This window comes from Thermobia domestica, chromosome 16 (assembly GCF_964235325.1).
Source record: "Thermobia domestica chromosome 16, izTheDome1.hap1.1, whole genome shotgun sequence".
NCBI lineage: Eukaryota > Metazoa > Arthropoda > Insecta > Zygentoma > Lepismatidae > Thermobia > Thermobia domestica.
Genome location: NC_137469.1, coordinates 98,553,185 through 98,575,570, shown reverse-complemented (window position 1 = coordinate 98,575,570; position 22,386 = coordinate 98,553,185). Strand labels below are relative to the sequence as shown.

The window sequence follows — 22,386 nt, the reverse complement described above, 5'->3', positions numbered from 1 at the left end:
AGCCCATCCTAAGTCCTGCATTTCTTCAGTTTTACCAGGTGAATGCTGGAATGGCACCTTCTATAAGGCCAACACAGCTGTTTTCCACATCCTTGTTTCTCCCCTATTTCGGTCTGAGCCTTAGCTAATTAAAGAGTATAAAAATTGAAATTTAAATTGTCAAAAAATGTCTACATTGCCCAGTTCTCATTTTCGTTGTCCGCCCACCCAGCAACTAGGTCCGCCTCTTTCCGCCCACCCCATCAAGCGTTCCTGGCGCCGTCCCTGATAGGGACCTACATACTACGGAGCACATTGTCAAGAGCAACACTGACAAACTATCAATAATGTGTGAGGTGCTACAATATTACGTGCATCAGAAACGTGAGCCTGCTAATCAATTCTCAATCCAAGAGCATGCTTCATTTCAATTTGATACTGTTGCTTGTGTGTTGTGTACTGTTCAGCTTGCTTGTGTATTGTGTTTGATACTGTTCTGATTTTCTACTTCGGCAAAACTGCCTCGACAATATGCTTCTTCCCTTATTTTCGTACTTCAGTGATGATATTCTTGTTTGTGATATCATATTTTCGTTTTAACTAGTTCAGATCGTGATTCGTCAACTGTATGCAGGGCTGCAGTCGAGGGTACACGGTGCTACACGCCGTATACATTCTGCTTAATCTTAGTCATTAGAGTGTACCTTCTGCTTCAAAGAGTATAGTACTTTCTACTTTGTTCCATTTATACACTGACTCGAAAAAGTATTCGTACAGTATCAGGTTTCGTATAATTTCAATGGTACCATTCATATCAAGAATTACTAATAAAACTCCTACTGACCAAAGCAGTATATACATTTTAAAATTATATATTTGTGTTACAGTTTCGGCTATGTAACATAGCCTTCCTCAGACACATTATGAGAGAAATATCCAATTTTGATAGCTTATATACAATCTGGATGCAAGACACGCCCACTTTCTCTTTACAAAACATAAACTTTTAATTGGCTCTAAAAAGTAAATTTTTAATTACTGTAAACGTAAACTTTTAATTGGTTAAAAAAGTAAATTTTTAAATACTGGTCACTTCCTCTTTTTGCCCACCTGTTGTGAAACTCTCAATTAGGTGTTTGTCACACTTTCTATTCGCTATTGGCCATCTGCTGTTCTCCGTAGTACACCTGCTCCAACAGCTCGTGTTGATTCTTTTATTTCTTTCTTTCTATTTTGTCTATAATCTTTTCCTATAATTCATGTATTACAAGTCTACTAGACCAATTCATTAACTTCTCTTTCCCGTATTTCTTAATCCACTGGGCTTCTTTACACTTTCTTATCACGCTCCTTTTCTTCCTTCCTAATCCTATTACTCCTTCCCAATCTATCTCATGTCCTGTTTCTTTAGTGTGTTTATATATTGCGTTCTTCTCTCTTTTTAGTCTAGCATCATCCTTACGTTGTTTTATCCTTCGTTCTAATCTCTTTCCTGTTTCCTCTATGTACTTCATATCGCACTCTTTACAATTAACCTGGTACACTACTCCTTCCTCTTCTGATCTTATCTCCTTTCCTTTCTTCTTTCTTTTCTCTCTCACTAAGTCTATTATCCTCTTTCCTCTTTTCCTGTATGTTTTAATCCCTTCCTTATTCAACAGATTCTTAAGTGTCTCCGTTTTCTCGCCTAAACTTTCAATACCAAACCATCCTTTTCCTTCTTTCTCTGTTTCTTCCTCTTTTCTTTCCCTCTTTCTTTGTTCTAAATCTTCTCTCCTGTATTCGTTTCCCTTTAATAATTGGCACAGTATTTCTATGCCTTCTTTCTTCGTTGCTATGTATCATTTCTATTCTCTTTTTCATGTTCTGTATAAAAATTCTTCTTAGTTCCTCTGTCTACGTCACTCCTCTTGTGGCAGTATAACCCGGCATCGCATTCTTTCCTGTACCATCTCGTTTCGAATTTTCCTCCTATTTTCTCTATAGTCATGTCCATGAAGTTGATTTTCCTCTCTTCTTCTATCTCCATTTCTAGCCTAATCCCTTTTTCTTCGTCCTCAATTATTTTAACAAATTTCTCCAATTGTCTCTTAGTTCCTTTCCATATTCCAAGACAATCATCTACACATCTACAAAACATTATAAGATTTTGTCCTCCTTCTTCTTTTACTTTCTCTTCCCACCTGTTCATTACAATCTCTGCTAGTACCGGACTGTCTCGAACCTATGCTAAGCCCCTCTTTTATTCTTACTAATTTTTCACCAATCATAGATACACTATTCTCCCATATCAGTTTAAGGGCCTTCAACACCTCCTTTTTCCATTTTCTTATAATCTTATTATCCATTTCTTCTTCTATTGTTTTAACACGTACTCCCTCTTGATGCTCGGTAGCATTGCATTTACATCAACACTGAACACTATGGTTCTCTCTCTTCTGTATTCCACTCGTTTTAGAGTACGTTTAACTCCTCTGTGTTTTTCCCTGTACTACTCTCCTATCCTTCTCTTATCTCTTCTGCAATCTGTTTTATTTTTTCTTCCAGTGTGTTTCGAAAATGTTGTTCCTACAATCCATCACCGGTCCTTATTTATTTTTTTTTATGTATTTTTGGGAAATGTTTCATATTCGGGATTCTTCCTGTTTTATTGATTAATTTCTTGAAACCTTGTTTTTCTCCCTTCTCAATTATTTTGATTCTTATATCATCTTTCACATCTTTATCTCCCACTACTTCATACGTGTCATCGCATAGTTCTTCCAGTTTCTTTTTGTACCATTCTTTCTCCACTAACACTCCTTTATCTACCTGTTCTTCTACGATGTCCTTTCTTCTTCTTAAATTTCTTAATCCTTCTTTCTCTTCTTTCTTAAGGTTTCCTGCTTTTCTATTTATGTTTTGTTTTACTATGGCTACTGTTTTCCTCATAATTCTTTCCCTCTGTTCTGCGTCTTTTATTTCCATAATTGCTTGTTATACTGTGAATACTACCTCTTTTACTTCTGCCTTCTCTTCTTTCACTTTAAACTTGTAGCCTAATTCCAAACATTTCTTTTCTTGGTCTGTTAATTTTACATTTCCTATTACTAATACCCTATTTGCACTTACTTTTTCTTGCTCAGTCCATCCAAACTTCTTTCCTTTTTCTTTCAATCTTTCTCTCACTTTATCTTCAAATTTCTTTTCGCACTTGTTCAGATCTCTCATTACTTCTTCTCTCACAAATATTGATAACTTATCTTCAATTCTCGTTTTCTCTTTATCAGTTCCTTTCTCATTGTGTTCCACTTGCTTAGTTCTCCTTCTTATGATGTCCCACATGAGCTGCTTTTCTGCTTTGTTAATCAACTTTTTGTATCTCACTGATTGATACATCAATCCTTTCTTAATTATGCGAAATCCTTTCAGCGTGGTGTTCTCTTCTACACACTTCCTTAAAAACACTATCCGCTGTCTCTTGGATATCTCCTTCCTCCTTCTGTCCTTCCACTTGTTTATTCTCCTCTTCAGCATCGAAGGTACTTGTAAATTATTCATTGTAACTTTGGAAAATTCAAGATTACTAATAAAACTCCAAATTGAGGACGAAGAAAAGGGATTAGGCTAGAAATGGAGATAGAAGAAGAGAGGAAAATCAACTTCATGGACATGACTAAAGAGAAAATAGGAGGAAAATTCGAAACGAGATGGTACAGGAAAGAATGCGATGCCGGGTTATACTGCCACAAGAGGAGTGACGTAGACAGAGGAACTAAGAAGAATTTTATACAGAACATGAAAAAGAGAATAGAAATGATACATAGCAACGAAGAAAGAAGGCATAGAAATACTGTGCCAATTATTAAAGGGAAACGAATACAGGAGAGAAGATTTAGAACAAAGAAAGAGGGAAAGAAAAGAGGAAGAAACAGAGAAAGAAGGAAAAGGATGGTTTGGTATTGAAAGTTTAGGCGAGAAAACGGAGATACTTAAGAACCTGTTGAATAAGGAAGGGATTAAAACATACAGGAAAGGAGGAAAGAGGATAATAGACTTAGTGAGAGAGAAAAGAAAGAAGAAAGGAAAGGAGATAAGATCAGAAGAGGAAGGAGTAGTGTACCAGGTTAATTGTAAAGAGTGCGATATGAAGTACATAGAGGAAACAGGAAAGAGATTAGAACGAAGGATAAAACAACGTAAGGATGATGCTAGACTAAAAAGAGAGAAGAACGCAATATATAAACACATTAAAGAAACAGGACATGAGATAGATTGGGAAGGAGTAAAAGGATTAGAAAGGGAGAAAAGTAGTGTGATAAGAAAGTGTAAAGAAGCCCAGTGGATTAAGAAATACGGGAAGAAAAAGTTGATGAATTGGTCTAGTGGACTTGTAATACACGAATTATGGGGGAAAGTGATAGACAAAATAGAAAGAAAGAATTAAAAGGATCAACACGAGCTGTTGGAGCAGCTATACTACGGAGAACAGCAGATGGGCAATAGCGAATAGAAAGTGTGACAAACACCTAATTGAGAGTTTCATAACAAGTGCGCAAAAAGAGAAAGTGGCTATAGTAATTAAAAATTTACTTTTTAGAGCCAATTAAAAGTTTACGTTTTGTAAAGAGAAAGTGGGCGTGTCTTGCATCCAGATTGTATATAAGCTGTCAAAATTGGATATTTCTCTCATAATGTGTCTGAGGAAGGCTATGTTACATAGTCGAAACTGTAACACAAATATATAATTCTAAAACATATATACTGCTTTGGTCAGTTGGAGTTTTATTTGTAATCTTGAATTTTCCAAAGGTACAATAATTCATATGAAGGACTTAAAATGCGTGATAAAATTATGTGTATTAGTGTATGCACCTATGAATATATTAACCAAGTGACTTTCAAATTAAAGCTATTTTCTCTCTGTAACAAAAAATAAAAACAAAATAATTCTAAAATTGTACGTGGAAAAAGTATTCGTAGAGCTACCATATTTAAGAAAATAATAGTAATAATAACATCACCTTTCAATCGATAGTTTGCAGGGTTTATTTTAGCAGCTGTAATTGCCTGAAGTGTTCTGGAAATGGGATCGATTAAGTTCATTGCATTTTTAGGTGAAATATTGTCAGATTCTTCCAATAAAGAATTTTAGAGAATTTCTTTGTTAGAAATAACCCTGTATCTTTCATTTTTGTTCACAAACTTCCCATAAATGCTCTATGGGATTGATGTCTAGTTATTACGTGTGTGTCTGAACGTGTTTGGGTACATTATTAGTACCTACATCCTAGTATTATGTGGTTTGTTTGGGATCCTTATCGTGCAAAAATACGAAATCATTATTGGGACCCATTTTTGCACTTCTTTGCCGAAGATTGCTATTTAAAATATTGATATCGTTCCTTTTGTTCATAGTTCCTTCTACAAAACACAAATTCCCAATAACCAACAGCACTCACTGACCGCCAAACAAACATAGATCTTCCACCATGTTTCACTATGAGAGTACGATTTTTGGAATCGATCTCTGTTCTCTTCATTCTTCACATAGTTTTTCTTTCATTTGACCCAAACAAGCTGTACTTAACACTCGTCGATAAAAATAAGTTTGTTTCAAGTGTCAAAGGGCTTATTTACGCCCTTCTTGGGATACGGCAATTATAACATGCTATTTTCAACGCATTCATCACTGTAGCCAATGATACTTTTACTCGTCGTCTCTGAGCTCATTTGCAACCTGAGTTGCACTTATCTTTGGATTAATTTTGATAGTTTGCATTATTCTGTTCTTGTATCTATTTGATAGTTCTTCTTGGCGACCACTCCTACGTTCGTTTTTAACTGACTTCGTAACGCTGAATGTATCTAATATCAAGTACACCATTGAGAGAAGTTGTTCCTGATTTTAGATATTTCAGACACCGATTTAGTTTAATTGTGAACTCTGATAATAATTTATCTTTCATCATCCGTTGTTTCTTTTCTTCGTGCCCCATTTTATCTTTTACTAAATGTTTGTGGTGAACGCAGACTGAGAAATAGGTTGCTACTTCTGTCAGCAACCTTCTCAAGCAATAATGCAAGAATAATCACAATAACAGTGCCTTGACAGGTTATTTTACTACGAACAAAACTACGTTGTATTAATACTTTTTCGACGGGAGTAAGACGTGAAACTAGCAAACTACACTGAATAGGTGGCGCAATTGGTGAGGTGCAAGATAGTGTGGTCGTAAATGCATAGGGTTGATATATATGACATATATCATCTCAATTTACTCATTAAACAATCGTAAACGCGTTCATTCTTAAAAAAACAGTAAGTGTACGAATACTTTTTCGAGTCATAGTATTCGAGTCGGACAATTAAAAGTTACACTTTCGAGTTTTATTGAACAAACGGACGCAAGTAGCTTACGAAGAGGACTTTATCAAGGTGAGTGTCACGTCTTATATTTTATCGAAAGTTTTCATTGTTACTGTTGTTAGTATCTACTATTATTTGAATGTTATTATACAGGAAGGAATCAAAACACAAAATTGTTAGTTTTAGGATGAGGGGATAGATAGATGCAAAATGGCGCATTTTTGTTCTTAGAGGATATCCAAGCGTTTTGAAGGTCGATGGCTGTGATATTTCAATTCTTTAGAACCTTGTTCTCTGCTGAAAAGAACCAAACTTGTTCAATTTTTTTTTTTTTTTTTTTTTTGAAAAGTTATGAATATTCTGAATATAATGCCAATGTTAATACGTAACTTTCACCTATACAGAACCTAGAACCTATTAATTGAAAAAAAAAAATCATGTCTAAATGATTTTATAGAGTAAAATTTGGACACAATTTTCTTACTTCTGGCACATCGAGCGCAATTTTTTCTGTTCCTTCTCGGAGTGAGTTGGTTCCTTTTCCAACTTACGTTATTAATGGTCTGGTCTAAGTAAGGAGTGTCATCAAGAACACAGCATGGAATACGTTTCGACTATAAAACAGTAATCTATCCTTTATATTCAATTGAATTAATTAATACATGCGTTTCACGTTGTTGATTAAAAAATGCCCTATGTCTTTTATTGACAATCATAGGTGATCAAAAAACAGCGTATACCCTCTGAAAATTTTAGGACAACAGCACTGACTGTATGTACTCTTCTACATCCATTCCACTACTTCTAGATTCATTTAGAAGTTCATATAGGCCTATCCTCAAATGTTGACAATACTGTGTATCAAGACTTCACGGGTATGGTTCTACTCATAATTAGATTTTCTAGATGTTATAATTTATGTTTCGTGACATTTAACAAAACTTCATTTTGTGCTCAGTTGGCAACATTGAATTACATATGATGTTATTGAGCATGTTTGTGGGCACAATGTTTTTGCTTACTATACTGTTGTGTAAATGTCATTTTGATTACTTCAATCATTTTGAAGTTCTTTCTATGTCAGTGTATCTTTTGCATTGCTATCTTTACATGATTCTAGATTCTTCTTTCCTTTGTATCTCCTGTGTTTTTGGGTGTCGTCCCGTAAAACTTTGGATTTCTCACTTTTCTTCACTCCTCTTTCGACTGCGCATTGTTTGATTGGACAATGCTACTATCAATATAAGATATTCCCTTGTCAGTTACACTAATTCCTAATAGTTTATAGTATCAGGCTAATAGTTGTCGCTAGCTGTATTGCCTCGCCAAGAGATGTCACTAGTGTGCAGGTAATTTGCAGAGAAACAGAAGGCTTGGAGATACCTTAATTTTGTTCGAAATACTCATCAATTAAAAGAAATGCACTCAGATTCAGGACACGCTAGTCAAAATAGGTAAATTATAATTTATTAAATAATTATAATTATAATTATAATTATAAATTATAATAATAATTATAAACTACAATTATAGTTAAATTAGCTATAATGTATGGCAAACTTTAAATAAATTAGTACGGTCCGGGTCAGATGTGACCCAAGAACATGCCGTTGCTTACTTTTCTTTGGGCAGATATTTATTCTTTTTGTGGGGGCTCAGTGGTAGAGCGTTCATTTCCGGTGCGTGGGGTCCTTGGTTCGATCTCAGCTCGCACCAAGTGAGGTTCTGTGGTGGACAAACACTATGTGCGTGGCTTTTTTCGGGGTTCTCCCGTTTTCTCCCACTTTCTTCATTTCACTATTTCGTTCATTTCTCATTATCACCGTCTCTAGCCTATCCGACGTAACCGTGGGACGTAAACTTAAAGATTTCATTTCATTATTTTAAAAATTCCTTTTGTAATTTCTCATTATATTGTGTTCCTTTCCTGGTTTGAAGGAACTAGAGTTTATTATACTATGTACTGTAAGTTGCTAAAATATATACGTTCTCCGTAAAAGTACTACTATTTCCCACTTTTTTTCACCTGAAATAGCACTGTATCGGATGCAACCTAACCGTACTATCTATAGCCTCACAGTGAACTATACTAGAGGAGGTTTAATAATACTAGTGGCATAGAAAGGTACGGCTATAGAATGTGCGAACTGAAGTCACTTAAAATCAAATGAAATGAAATTTCTCGTTTTACATTGTCCCACGGTTATGCCCTGTAGGCTAAAGATGATGAGGTATAGAAAAATATGTATCTAGAAACGAGTAGTGCAAGATTTATGTGGTACTGCCCAAACGCAATTTCGTTTTTTTTAAAAAAAAAAAAAAAAAACTTTTCTTAGTAAATTCCTCGGTCAACCGTTCCTTGATGCATCCATTATATTTCCTGTGACTTAAACCTTGTCGTAAACCCAGTTGATGAAAGACTTGTTCAGAGCAACTTTGTGCGAAACCATCCCATTCGTGCAAAACTACTAGAACGGATGTACTGCGTCACAATGAATTAATGCTTAGTCAGATCTGCTAGTCAGTGTTCTTTAACACCTCTGGAAAGACAAGGAGCGGAGATTTCCATAAACCTGCATGACTTTTTGTATAAACATCAATGTTAGGGATGGGGGCGGGGGAACAGTAATTCTAACTAGGCTATCTTGACACAAGATAGCATTTAGAAACAATCTTTTGTTTCTGCAGCATGCAGTCGTGAATCTTTCAGCTTTTTAAGTCATATAGAACTAGTTTATGTGCAAAAGATAAAGAGAATACCATAAAACACTTCGTAAAAGTACCAGAAACTTTATTAAACTAGTAACAAACCTGCACAATTTTGTTAACGCATATTAATTTCAATAGTAATTGAGGGGCCGCGGTGGCTCAGTGGTAGAGCGTTCACCTCTGGTGCTAGGGGTCTCGGGTTCAAACCCTGCTCCCGCCAAGTGAACTTTGTGGTGGACAAACACCGTGTGCGTGGGTTTTATCGGGGTTCTCCGGGTTTATCGGGTTTCCTCCCACTTTCTTCATTCCACCATTTCATTCATTACTCATTATCACCGTCTCCTTTAGCCTAACCGGCATAACCGTGGGACGTAAAACTCAAAATTTCATTTCATTTCATTTTTCAATAGTAATTGACCGATTTTTTCATTTACATGTTTCAATTAGATATTGGGCCTTTTAAAAAAAAAAGAAAAAAAGGATCTAACTACTGCTTCCAGCTCAATCTCGTTAACATAATGAGTTTACATTCTATTAACTTAATCAGTAGGTCCACGTCTCATATAGCCTCGCTGCTGAAAGGGACGCTAAACTAAAATCAACTCAACTCAACATTCTATTAACGAGGATTGAGCTGGAAGCACAACTAAAATCTACATATGTTTTCCTTCCATTACGGCAGTGGTGCCCCCCCCTTATGTTCATGATGCACCCCCCCAATTGTCTATCCGTAGGTGTTCTTCCATGAAAAACATTTTTTTTCGATTAATTTTTACATCCCGTCAAACATATTTGTGGGCACCCCTGATTACGGAGGAAATACGGTGGAATAGGCTCTTTTTAAATTATAAAGAAGTGATAGGAATAATTAGGAGAGAAGGACGATTTTAGATAATTAAAAAGAAGGAGGAAGATAAATTGGTTGGGACACTGGCTGAGGAGAAACTGTATCATGAGGGATATAATTGAAGGTATGGCGGAAGGAAAAACAGGGAACGGGCAAAAAAAGGTTAGAATTGATAGGCAGAATTGAAACAGGAAATAGGTTCTTTAAAACGGAAATGTTAGCTAAGGGCGGTACTGTATGGAAACTTCTGTCTCCATCAAGTAACCTGGCAGTGATGGCTGATTATAATCCCGATGGTATTTTATACTTTTGAAAATGTCATTTCAGTTATGTACTATCGGAATCGACCGTCTCTGCCTATATATTATGCCATTTACCTGCTTTAGCATTAATAGATGGTTTACAATGGAATTTCTGGAAAACTGACAGCCAGCATTACAGTCGACAGAAATTGAGGTCAGTCTATCCATCATCTCTTGCATCAAACCTTTTGTTCTTATATAATATTAATTCCAGAAAGAATTTGTGGGTTAGAATGGAATTCCTCTCATATTTGGAAAGTACTTCCTGATAAGTAAAAACATTCAAACGTGACTACAAGTAGTTCTCAAAATGAACAGTAGATGTCTCTCTTACTGTTTGCATTTGTAGAGTCATCTACCGACATATTAGGTAACTTCCTGAAGAATTTACCCTTTCTTTTATCCAAAGGAACAAATACAGTTCAGGCTAATGGACCTCATAGTTTCTTATGGTTAGTTAGCCACATTCAGTTCGCTTCGCAGTACCTTACTATTTTTTCTACATGCGAAGTTTAGTACAAAAGAACATCCTCCGCTCGTTAGTACTTGTATCATTTTGTTTCCGAGTTTGAATACTTTTCTTTGAATTTGCATATGTGTCTGTTTCTTAGTTTCTCATTCTCTAAAAACTTTTCACTATACCCCACTTTGTTACTTTCTCTGTTGGGATCATTTTCAGTTGGATATCCAATTTGTGCAACACAAAGTTATGATATGAGAAGATGTCCCCGGGACAGTCTTCGCGTTCATTCCTGAATCACACGTCAAAATTGTCCGCATTTAAAAAAGCGACTTATAGAATCTTGAAGTTTGGGGGTTAAACATTCGAAGATCTGCATTCATTATGCAGAATACGAAAGTAGAATCCACTAGTGTAATTGAAAAAGAAACTGTGTGAAGAAAGTAGTTGGTTCCAGTTAATGTAAAATTTATGAAATATTCAGTGGGAAAATGACTTATTATTTTCGGCAAAATCATTATAATTCAGTCAGAAATGACTTTAGTCATCTTAAGGAAAAGAATCCACCATCCTATTCCCTAAACATAGGAAATTTTAAATATGTATTATTACGGCATGCTAGTATGCGTAAAATCAAGACTTTATACACTTAAAATGTTTCATAATACAGTAAAACCTCATCAATCCGGACTCCGACAACCCAAACTTTACTTAATCGGACAGAACAGGCATTTAAAAAAAATATAAGAAGTCAACAATCCTATTCGTCATAAAGCTCCATGACGGTGAAGAATACTGTATTGTACAGTATTTGTCCATTGTTGTGGATAGTAGATTCTAAACTATCACAATAGAATATAAACATGTTCTTCAAAACAACTTCCACAGCAAGAGTTTCGAGTGGTATCAGAACCAAGACGGTTGGGCACATCCTCATAATACAGGGTATAACGTAAATCAAGGTTTCTCAACCTGGGGGTCGCGACCCTAAGTGGTCGCTAGTGGGTTTCATGGGAGTCGCGAAGATAAGCGGAAGAGATAAATATAATTATAATCTAATACCGGAAAATACTTTTAAGTACTATTTTGAATTTTGTTCTGATAGATATATTTTTATTTTTATTTTTATTTTTATTTTTATTTTTATTTTTATTTTTATTTTTATTTTTATTTTTATTTTTATTTTTATGCATATTGTTAAGAACAACAAAAGATAGGTCTACTAAACATTTTCAACAGGTGCAGAGTTGTTTAAAAATCAATTTAAATGAAAGAAGCACGATATAAAACTAATGAGAACAGCATATTGAAATACCAGAAAAATTCAAATGTAACAAAATCTGAATATTGTTTAACTTATAACATAAAATGTCCAAAATATGTTCCGCGAGTAGTATATAAAAGGAACCTAAAACAAATAAATGACAACGCGTTATACGAAGACACAAATCTCGTGCCGTGGTACTTAGTTTACTGTGCTCCCACTCTGGATCAAAAGGTAAGACTTTTTAATAATTTTGTGCAGCAATTATATAATAAGCATGCCCCTTTGAAAAGGAAAAGAGTGTGTAGACCCCCCAATCCTTGGATTAACGATGATATACTCGCGCTCATGGCACTTCGAGACTCTGCCCACAGACGTTACAGGGCGGCTTTAAAACAAAAATCAAACATCTCATTAATGCACGAAGAATTTAGAAAATTACGAAACCGTTGTAATCAAGAAGTTCGTAAGGCGAAAATCGAATTTGCTAGAAGTCTCCTGAGTCATACGACTCAACCACGAGAGCTATGGCAAAAACTGAAGTTCCTTGGTATTGGTGTCAAAGCCAAAATCGATAAACTTCCAGAACTTCACATAGACACCATAAATGAACAGCTATGCTATACACCAAATATCACGCCAGATAAGATCAATACTTTGAAGAATATTAAAAAAAACGAGCCCTGTAAAAAAATATTTAACCTTCACCTCGTCACTGCTCCGGAAGTTATAAAGGCAATAAACAAAATCAAATCACCCGCTTCAGGAGCTGACGACTTGCCAATCATTCTTATTAAAAAAATATTACCATTCATTGTAGATGTCATTGTGCATATTTTTAATAGTTCCATCACAATCGGAGAATTTCCATCAATTTGGAAACTCTCTCACGTTCGCCCATTGCCTAAAACTAAAAATCCAACAAAAACAGAAGATCTTCGCCCTATTAGTATACTCCCTGCACTCTCCAAAGCATTAGAACATATAATACATGACCAATTAACTAAGTTCCTCGAAAAAAATAACATCTTAAACCCGTTTCAATCAGGTTTCAGATCTCAGCACAGCACTTGCACTGCTCTAGTAAATATCACTGATGATATTCGTGCCGCTATGGATGAACGCCAAGTTACACTGTTATCCCTACTAGATTTTTCTAAAGCTTTCCAAACTATAGACCATGACATACTGATTGCCAAATTGTCTTCCTTCTACAACTTCTCCCAGTCAACTTTATCTTGGTTTAGCTCCTATTTATCAAATAGAAAACAAAAAGTTGTCACTACTAACATATGTTCCAATGCGAAACTTGTTCCATGTGGAGTCCCGCAGGGCAACGTCCTGGGACCTCTTCTGTTTTCCTTATACATCAACGATTTACCTGAGCACATCACCCATTGTAAATATCACTTATATGCAGATGATATACAATGCTATTTAACTACTAATCCCCTAAATTTAACCACCGCGATTGATCACTTAAACAGTGACATTGAAAGTATCTGCACATGGGCACGTAACAATGGACTGCAAGTAAACCCAACCAAATCAAAATATATCATGCTTGGTTCTCTAAACTACTCTCCACAATCAATATTACAAGCCTACCGAATGTTCTTGTAAACAACGTAGCCATTCCTGTAAGCGATAGCGTCAATAGCCTAGGACTCCAGATCGATAAATTCCTAAATTGGACAGACCATATTAATAGAGTAGGCAAGAAAGCTTACGGCTCCCTCCATTCTCTTCAGCGTTTAAAAAACCTTCTTCCGGAATCCATTAAAGCGTCCCTGGTTCAGTCATTGGTAATCTCTCATTTTATTTAGATTATTGTGATGCAGCATATGTTGATTTAACCGAAGATCTGGCAAAACGTTTACAGCGCATTCAGAATGCCTGCGTTCGATTCATATTTAATAAAAAGCGCTTCGACCACATCTCCCATTGTTATCAGCAACTAGGATGGTGCAATCTAAGCACCCGCCGCCGCATTCATTCTCTAACACTTTTATATAAAATAATTAATTGTAAAAAACCTACTTATCTATCCTCTAAATTTAAATTTCTCGGCGATACTCACCCACTAAATACCCGGTCTAAAGGAAATACAACACTCGCCGTTCAAACGCACAAATCTAATTTCTTTTCCAAATCTTTCACACTATTTGCCACCAAAGCTTGGAATGACACCCCTGAAAGCATCAGAAACTCTGGTTCAGTGTTGACTTTTAAACGTCGGCTTAAAGAATATCTTTCTAATGAAGGTCTTTAGTAAGTTTAAAAAAAAAAAGAAAAAAAAAGAAAAAAGAAAAGAAAGAAAAAAAAGTTGTTACACACGAAACTAATCCTGGCGTTACCATGCAGTCGTTCGTTTTTTTCTCTCTCTCTTTCTATTTCTTCTTGTTTTCTCTTCTATTCCCTTCTGATACATTATTTGAACATATACATTATACACAATCACTTAAGTAGGTGCATCATTTCATCTATAGATAGTGAATCATAGGAATGTATTTTATGTTATATATAATCAAGATTGATATCTTTGTTTCTCCTTGTATAGTTTGACATGTCTTTAGCATTGTCTCTTGTTTGTTTTTGTGTTTATTTTATATGTAATAAGTTTCATTTTCATTTTTCATGTAAGTTTCATTTTTATTTTTCATGTTTTATTTTCTGTATTGTTCTGTATGTCGGTAACTCTTTACCATGCCTAACTGTGTATCATTTTTATTCTCGTCATAAAAAAAAGGGTTCCGACTGTAAAAGAAAAGTGTAAATGGTTGAGTGGAAGAAAAGATCATGCCTTAACTCCGCCATTTTAAATAATAAATAAATAAATAAATAAATAATATTGAAACACAAATAAAATTGAAAGTTAATGAGATATCTGAGCGTTGTGTGATTTCACTGCTCGTAAACCCTACATACTTCATACGCTATTTCCTTTACATTGGTTGTTCATACGTGCTTTTTATCCGACCCCTTCTGCAATTTCAGATGCAGCATTGAATTCTCAAACCTTCAATAATAAACCGTGTTTACACCCCCCTTTCCCTCAGGCTGGGAATCACTGTTATAAAATTTACTTTGAAAACTGGCCTAACGATTTTCATCAAACGGATTGAACCAGAGATTCTGGATACGGGAAAGCGATTAAACTAAGCTTCGACTTTGGGAAAGTTCATATTAATAGATAGAGACGTTCACCTTGCGTCGTGAGGACAAGTGAGAAGCTGCTTCAATGAAAGAGGCATCGAGCTCCAATCAATAAAACCAGCAGGATCAATGGGATTTGGTGTGCTGACCACACACATTTAGCTTAAAATGGACAGTTGGTTGACATAAGCCACTTAAAAGGATTTGAAATATCATTTAGTTTTGCGTTCCGTGGTTATGCTCTATAGGTTAGAGGAGGCAGATTATTAAAAAAAATAAATAATTATGAAAAATTGATGGAATGACAATGTGTGAGAAAACAGGGTAGCCTGCAGATACAATGTTGTCAACCCCAATCTCATATAGCCTGGAGTCAAATCGAAGTAAGAGAAGTCGCACCAGAAGTAAGTGCTCTACCACTAAATCAGTGAGCATTCACACTGTTTATATACGAGGCACACACAGAAAGTAAGTTTCCCACGCGTCCCATAGCTGGGAAACCGTATGTTGCGCAAAGCGACTGTGTGTAAGTGAGAGAGTAAGATCCTAACATGGCGCATGCACCAGCAGAACTTCCGTAATTCTCTCAGTAGCGTCGTGGCAGTGATTGAAGATTGGCGTTCCTATTCCAGGTCCCGCCGCGTGTGAAGTGCGAGCAGTGATAAAGTTTTTGAATTCACAGGGCATAGCACCGATTGAAATCCATTGTCAGCTGTATCGTTGCAAAAATGTCAATGCTGACCCTGTGCGCCTTGCTTTGTGTTCTAGGGTCAGCTGCTTCAACACAAACCTTCTTGATCAACAGGCACTCCGTGACAGTGGTGTGCAATAAAGAGCGGAAAACCTGCAGGAACTGCTTGCTCATGCCGTTAGGCCCATGGACCTGGCAGAGCTAACGATGGATTTCGATTGCTGCTATGCCCTGTGCATTCAAAAACTTTATCACTGCTCACACTTCAGACGCGGTGGGGCTGGAATAGGAACGTCCATCTTCAACCACTGCCACGACGCTACTGAGAGCACTAGGGAAGTTCCGCTAGTGCATGTGCCATTGAAGATGGACGGTTGAAGACCTTACTCTCTCACGTACACGTAGTCGCTCCGCGCAACATGCCGTTTCCTAGCTATGGGACGCATGGGATATATAGTGAAATTTTGGAAGGAGAACTAAGGAACTCTCCAAAATCTTACATAGGATAGCTGACAAGAGTATTGAGAACCAGGTCTTGCTGATTATAATACGATAAAGGTACTCTTGATGAGTAGAGTCACTTAGGAGACAACGGTTGAGGTCGTAGGTGCCACGCCGTCGATTACATGAATACTCCGGGGCTCAAGCATTCATTGTAGATTGGTAGTGGGTGCTCAGTACTCACTGAATGTTTGGCTTGAAATTAGTTTCAAAATTATATTTATATGCCACGAAGGAAACTTAGATCACCTAAAGTAAGCTATACCAACAAATACAATCTTAAAAATGTGATTATAACTAAATCGAGCAAGTTTAGTTTCTTTATTATTATTTCTTTAGCTGTACTCTCTATTATCATATTTGTTTTGAATTTCTCTCCCCTCCCTATTTCCTTTGGCCAATATCGCTAAGCATATTTGAAATGGAAAAACAATATACTGTATCTCGGTGTTTAGTTTGAGTTTTGTTTCATATAACGTTTAGGCAATCATAGTTTAAAACGAAATCTGACACCTTTGCAGTTCAAAAACCATTTCAAAATCAATTTTCAGTTTCGGTAGAATGTGCCTCCTTAATGGTCTTCCAACTCTCCCAGTGTGGGAAGCATTACTGTATTTGATTAGTTAAGAGCTAGAATACGAGATAATGTGGTTAGAATGTGGCTAGAATACGCGAGTAGGCATTTAAAAAAATTAAAAGCACCTATGTTAGTGGTGTCTTGTCTCGAAAACGTGTCATGAAATTAATGTGTCGTCTTGGTGAGTGTATTTTTTTTTTTTTCTATTGGAAGAGCTCCGACTCGTCTTTCTCGTCCCAAAATTTTTGTCACGTCTTGTCTCGCCTATTGGACATCGTCTCCTACCAATGAGGCTTCGACAAAACGTATTCAGGAAACAAGATTAACGATTTTTGTAAAGATTTGTCACCATTTCCGCTTATTAATGCTTCCACACACACTCACACACACCAAAAAAAAAAAAAAAAAAAAATCTAATGAACTGCCATTGAGAGATTAAAAATAGGCAGAATCGATCCATCTATTAAAGGCAACAGTCGCAGAAGATTTAGTGCATATTGCTGAAGTTCCCGAAATCTATGTGTATGATCTTACGGTAGTTCTCATTCAAATCATGATAGTCCAATTTCCACACGCTGATGCACTATTTACTCATAAAAACTAAAATTACCGATTCTACCAATATGAGTTGCGGTGATATAATCACCGTTATAGTTTCTTGGGGGCGTGTTATATAAAATTATTCTAAATTTTGTATTTCAAATAATTTTTCTGCTGTTTTTGCTATTTCATTTATTCGAACAATTATTCGTTACTTGAATAATTGTTGCAACAATTATTCAAATAAAGAATTTTATTTGAATTTTCGAATAACGAATATTCAAAAAATTCATTGTTCAAACAATCAGTTATTCAAATTTTAACAGAACTAGCTTATACTTTGAGTTCTCACATATAAGCATCAAGAAAGTTTTGAGCATGATTAGACTATGTATGCAATATACACGTAAATCATATTTATCTTGCGCGACGGCTCAATAGTAAGAGTGCTTATCTTTAATGTGAGGGTCTCTATTCGATTTAAGGCTATGTGGGTTTGTGCTGGACATCATGTCCATATGTTTTCTCGAGGTTGTCATATTTCGTCCCACATTTTTAATCAATCATCCGTCTTTTTCAACCTAAAGCGCATATATGTGATACGTTAACCCCTTTCAGTCTCTATTCGTTCCAGTGGATGTGTAGTTTATCGTACCATTTCTTATTTATTCTCTGAACTGCAGGAACATTTTTGTTTGCAACGATTAAAAGAAACTCAGGTTTGAAAATTTTAGGTAAAATTAAAAATGTTATATGATTTTTATTTCTGTATTTTGGTTCTCTCTAAATTGGATATTTTCCAAAGATGAATTGTCTAACCTCAAGAGGTTTCACTCAGTGTAGTTTTAACAGCATTATGAGCCAATGGGCAAACTAGTGTGTTGGAGCTCCTATTCTATTTGTAAAAGCCCCTGTCAAGTCACCATCAGGTAATACATGACTTAAGACGGTCCAGATTTCACTATATCTAGAATTTCTTTTTTGATATTTATAAGTGAAATATTATGTCTAATTTCGTCCATACTACAAACTATGAGTGGTAACTATTTGACAACTTGACTTTATAACATTTTCCATTCCTCTCTTTTCTTTCAGGAAATGCGATTGGAATTGCTGAAACATGCTGACTGGAACGTGATAACTGTTGACTGGGCAGGCGGATCGCTTCCTTTGTATACCCAAGCTACAGCTAACACGCGACTAGTAGGAATGGAAATTGCTTATTTTGTTAATTATCTTAAGGTAAGTCATCATCGTAAATATTGGAAATATTTCGAAGACTGAGAGAAAGTGGGTTAATCATTTTCTACCCGTGAACTGTCCTTGCACTACGTACCTATGATTATTTTGAGATGCTCTTATCTCACCTTAACTTTTAATCAGGTTTTCAATTTAATTCTGAGCTGATTTTGTGAATGAGCTTTGTATTATAGTTTAATACCCTTTGAAGTTTGAATTATATTTTGATTACAATTTCTACATATTTAATTTCTTTTTAGGTGGACTACGATAAGAAAGACAGGCCCCTAGAAAGAACTTTCTCTCCCTCTTTCTCGGACAGGCCTCGCCAAAGTTATGACTGAGACATACGGTCAGTGGGTTCATTCTCTCCTGCCTCACTCTTCCTCTGATACGCCTCTCCAAGTGCAACATTGTGACTGAGATAAACAGTCACTGGACTCATCCTCTTTTATCTCGCTTTTCCTCCGCTTACCTGCCCTTCCTCTGATCAATATGCGTCCTTCCCACAAAATCACGGAATAGGGTGACTCTTTGCTCTATATAGTTTGCAGTCGTTTGCAAGCAGTAGAAGTTCACTGTCGCTGAGTTTGAAAGGGTAACATAGATTCATGAAAAATTAATTGCGATAATTAATTTTGAAAGAGATATGAATACGTTTGGCATCTTTACCTTTCTATACCCCAAGAAGCAAAAGTTCTTATAAAGGAAAATGGTATATGAGTACCCGAAAAGTTATTGTCAAGTTAAAAATTTGCAGTGGTATAAAAGCAGTACGGCATAGAATACCGGACATTACTTATTGTCAGTGTTTTAGTACTCTGGTGTCAGTACTCAACACGTGGAAGTAATGTTGATCGTACAACACATTAAACAGACATTATATAATCTTGTTCAAGTCTTCAAATGGATTTAAATTGAAAAATTCATTTCATAAATACAAAAAATAAAAAAAATAGCTAGGGAACTTTAGATACTGGTACTGGTACTGGTACTGGTACTAAATATCATTATGAATCACCAAAGAATAAAGCAATAGTGCATTTCCGATAGTGCATTCGATAATGCATCTTGTGTGCTAGATGGCGTTACTACTTCTTTAAAGATGCTCTGGCATGCTTATTAATCAGACACAGTTGAATGAGTGTAGGAGTCCATTTTGTCGTAACCAGCGGCGTAGTGTAAGGGAACGCCGGTATGCCCGGCATCCCCTATTAATAAGAAAAAGTACGTATTTCATTGTATATAATTTGTTTGCTTGTAATTATCACAATTATTTCCACTGCAATCTTTTGGATGTGCTCCCTCGCCTTACTTTGATAAGCGGAACCTACGCATGCGCGTCACTCAGATGCACATTTTCTATCTTTCTCTTGTCGTATGCTATGTTCCTTGGGCATCCAGGCCTACTGCAAGAAACGGGGTTTTCGTCTGCTTTTTGTGGAGTGCGCATGCGCAACTACTTGCTTTCTTAATTCCCTTCCCCCCTTGCAACTCTACATTCTGCTTTAGATATACGCTGGCATATCTTCAAGTATTTCCAACTCTATCTATTTTGAACTAAGCTATAGTTTCTGTACAGAACGTACGAGCGCTAACGTCAAGGAAAGACAACAAAACAGAAATGGCTAGTTCAATGCCTTTTTGAAGCATGCCGGTTATGTAAATAATAGTATAAAAATAGTTATACTTTAATCGTAATTAAATGCATCGTAATTGTAATCGTAATTAAAGGCAAACTATTAATCTTCATCATAAATACATAGTGGCGTGGCCAGAAATTCTTTGAGGGAGCTCACACACACAAGCATAAATATAAAGCATTCTGTAGAATCACGGTCACCGATCTGGTAGACCATTCTCGCCCCTCGCAAAGATTGCTTGGGCCCTTCAGTCATTGGCACATATCCCGAGGAGATGAGGGCGACATGTCCCCTCCACCCGATTTGAAATTGTGATGATTTGTATCCGAATGCCACAAAGGAAAGTGGGATGAAATTGTTTCCCTTGACTTGTTTCATTTTAAAAAAAGAATCGTGTTTTTTTAATATTTCATTATCATTTATTATTGTTAGTCTATTTTCAACTATTTGTTTAATTCCTATAACGATTCCTATAATGCTATTGTGATCATCATAATTCTGCTCAAATAAGAGCATTGTTGCGCCATACATAGTTGATTTTCTTTCATAGTTTTGGGGAAGTCATTATTTATATTATTACAAAACAAGTGTCCTAAAATTTTAATGTGGATCATTGTGGATGCGTAAATAGAAACATATCAATTATAAATATGCATGTATTCAGATTTCAGAATGTGTTCACGACACTTGATACGTATCACAATTTTATCTACATCGCCTGGTATATAATATACAACAGGTTCACCCCAGAAATCAGATTCATCTACCGTAATATGAGTTTCATCACCCCTCCCCCCAGATTAAGCCTCAAATATGCCCTCCTCCCTCAAATCTGCCCTCCTCCAACTGTTGAAGACAACTCTGATCCTCCACAGCATTGTTTTTCAACTTCATAAATATTTTGAACATCGCTTTTAAAAATGGGAACGGTCTTACCCGTTCCCCGAACGTTGAAAACAGATTTGCCCCCCTGCCTTCAGTATCTGGATATCTGACAACGAAATACATACTTAGAAACAGGCCCCCAGAGTTGGTTTAAGTGTTTTCTATTTACATCCTCAAATGATATACGTATACACTCAGGCCCATATTCACGAATGGGCGTCTGAGTTTCGGACTCAAGATGACAAATTTCTAGGGGTGACTTTTTAAAGAACGAGATTGAAGTATCGTATGCGGAGAAAGAAGCTGCCCACGAGAAAGAAATAAAGGGAACTATACTGGAAACAATGTTCATACAACAGCGGGCCGAGTTTTCTTGTCACACGGTAGTGGTAAGAAGAAGCTGAGACAATTGCTTATTGGCTTCTGACGTAATCCACGCATTTGCTTCTGTATGCCCCACTAGGCCACCAATTAGGGGGCCTCCCCCTAAATTTTTTACAACCCTATATTTCCCATCGGTATAGCTATGTATTGCTGATTTTATTAGTATTGTATCGCACAAATGACTAACTTTGGCATCCCCATTTCGAAATACCACGCTACGCTACTGGTCGTAACTATCTTTGCTAATTTATAACTTCTCTTGAAGTCTGGCCTGCTAGATCCCCGAATCTCACTCTCTTAGATTTTTGTTCCTGGGATATGCTATAGTGACAGGAGTACCTACAAGAACAGACACGCACTCAAAAACTTTCGTTGTTAGGGTTCTAAAGTTCTTTTCTCGAGGGGAAATCCAATACTACGACACACTACGTATATGTAGTATTAAACCGGTGTTATTCGGCACTCGAGAAAACTATATTCTCAGAAAACTAATATGATAGGAATAAATTGTTTTTATAGGAAAAGAAAGACCATAGATGAAGTGTAAGATCAAATATTTAGGCTTTATCAATCATTTATCTTCTAAAAAAAAGTATAGTTTTGTTAAGAAATTGTAAAATGTATTTCGAGTTACGAAGTTTGGGAGGAAGCTCTGGATCCGGTTGCCTCCCCCCACGTGGATGCATCGCTGTGCAAGAACAATCTTTTCCAGTGATAATTTCAGATTTCCTCCCAGGGGAAACAGGTGGTGAAAGTCGTACTGAAAGTACTGATAGTCTACGTTGAGCGCAATCGGAAATATGTCAGCACAGGCGCCGATCCTGGGAGGGGTCCGAGCCCTCCTGAAATTTGCGTATGGC

General features: G+C 36.3%; 1 protein-coding gene across 2 annotated transcripts in view; it reads left to right on the top strand.

The window, feature by feature from the left end:
- LOC145673266 (pancreatic triacylglycerol lipase-like) overlaps nucleotides 1-22,386 on the top strand; it is a 273,081-nt gene that overhangs the window by 216,163 nt on the left and 34,532 nt on the right. For both annotated transcript variants that reach the window (XM_081742803.1, XM_081742802.1), the window contains exon 5: nucleotides 18,471-18,617. In XM_081742803.1, the coding sequence (XP_081598929.1) occupies nucleotides 18,471-18,617 (147 nt within the window). The remainder of the gene's footprint in view (nucleotides 1-18,470; nucleotides 18,618-22,386) is intronic.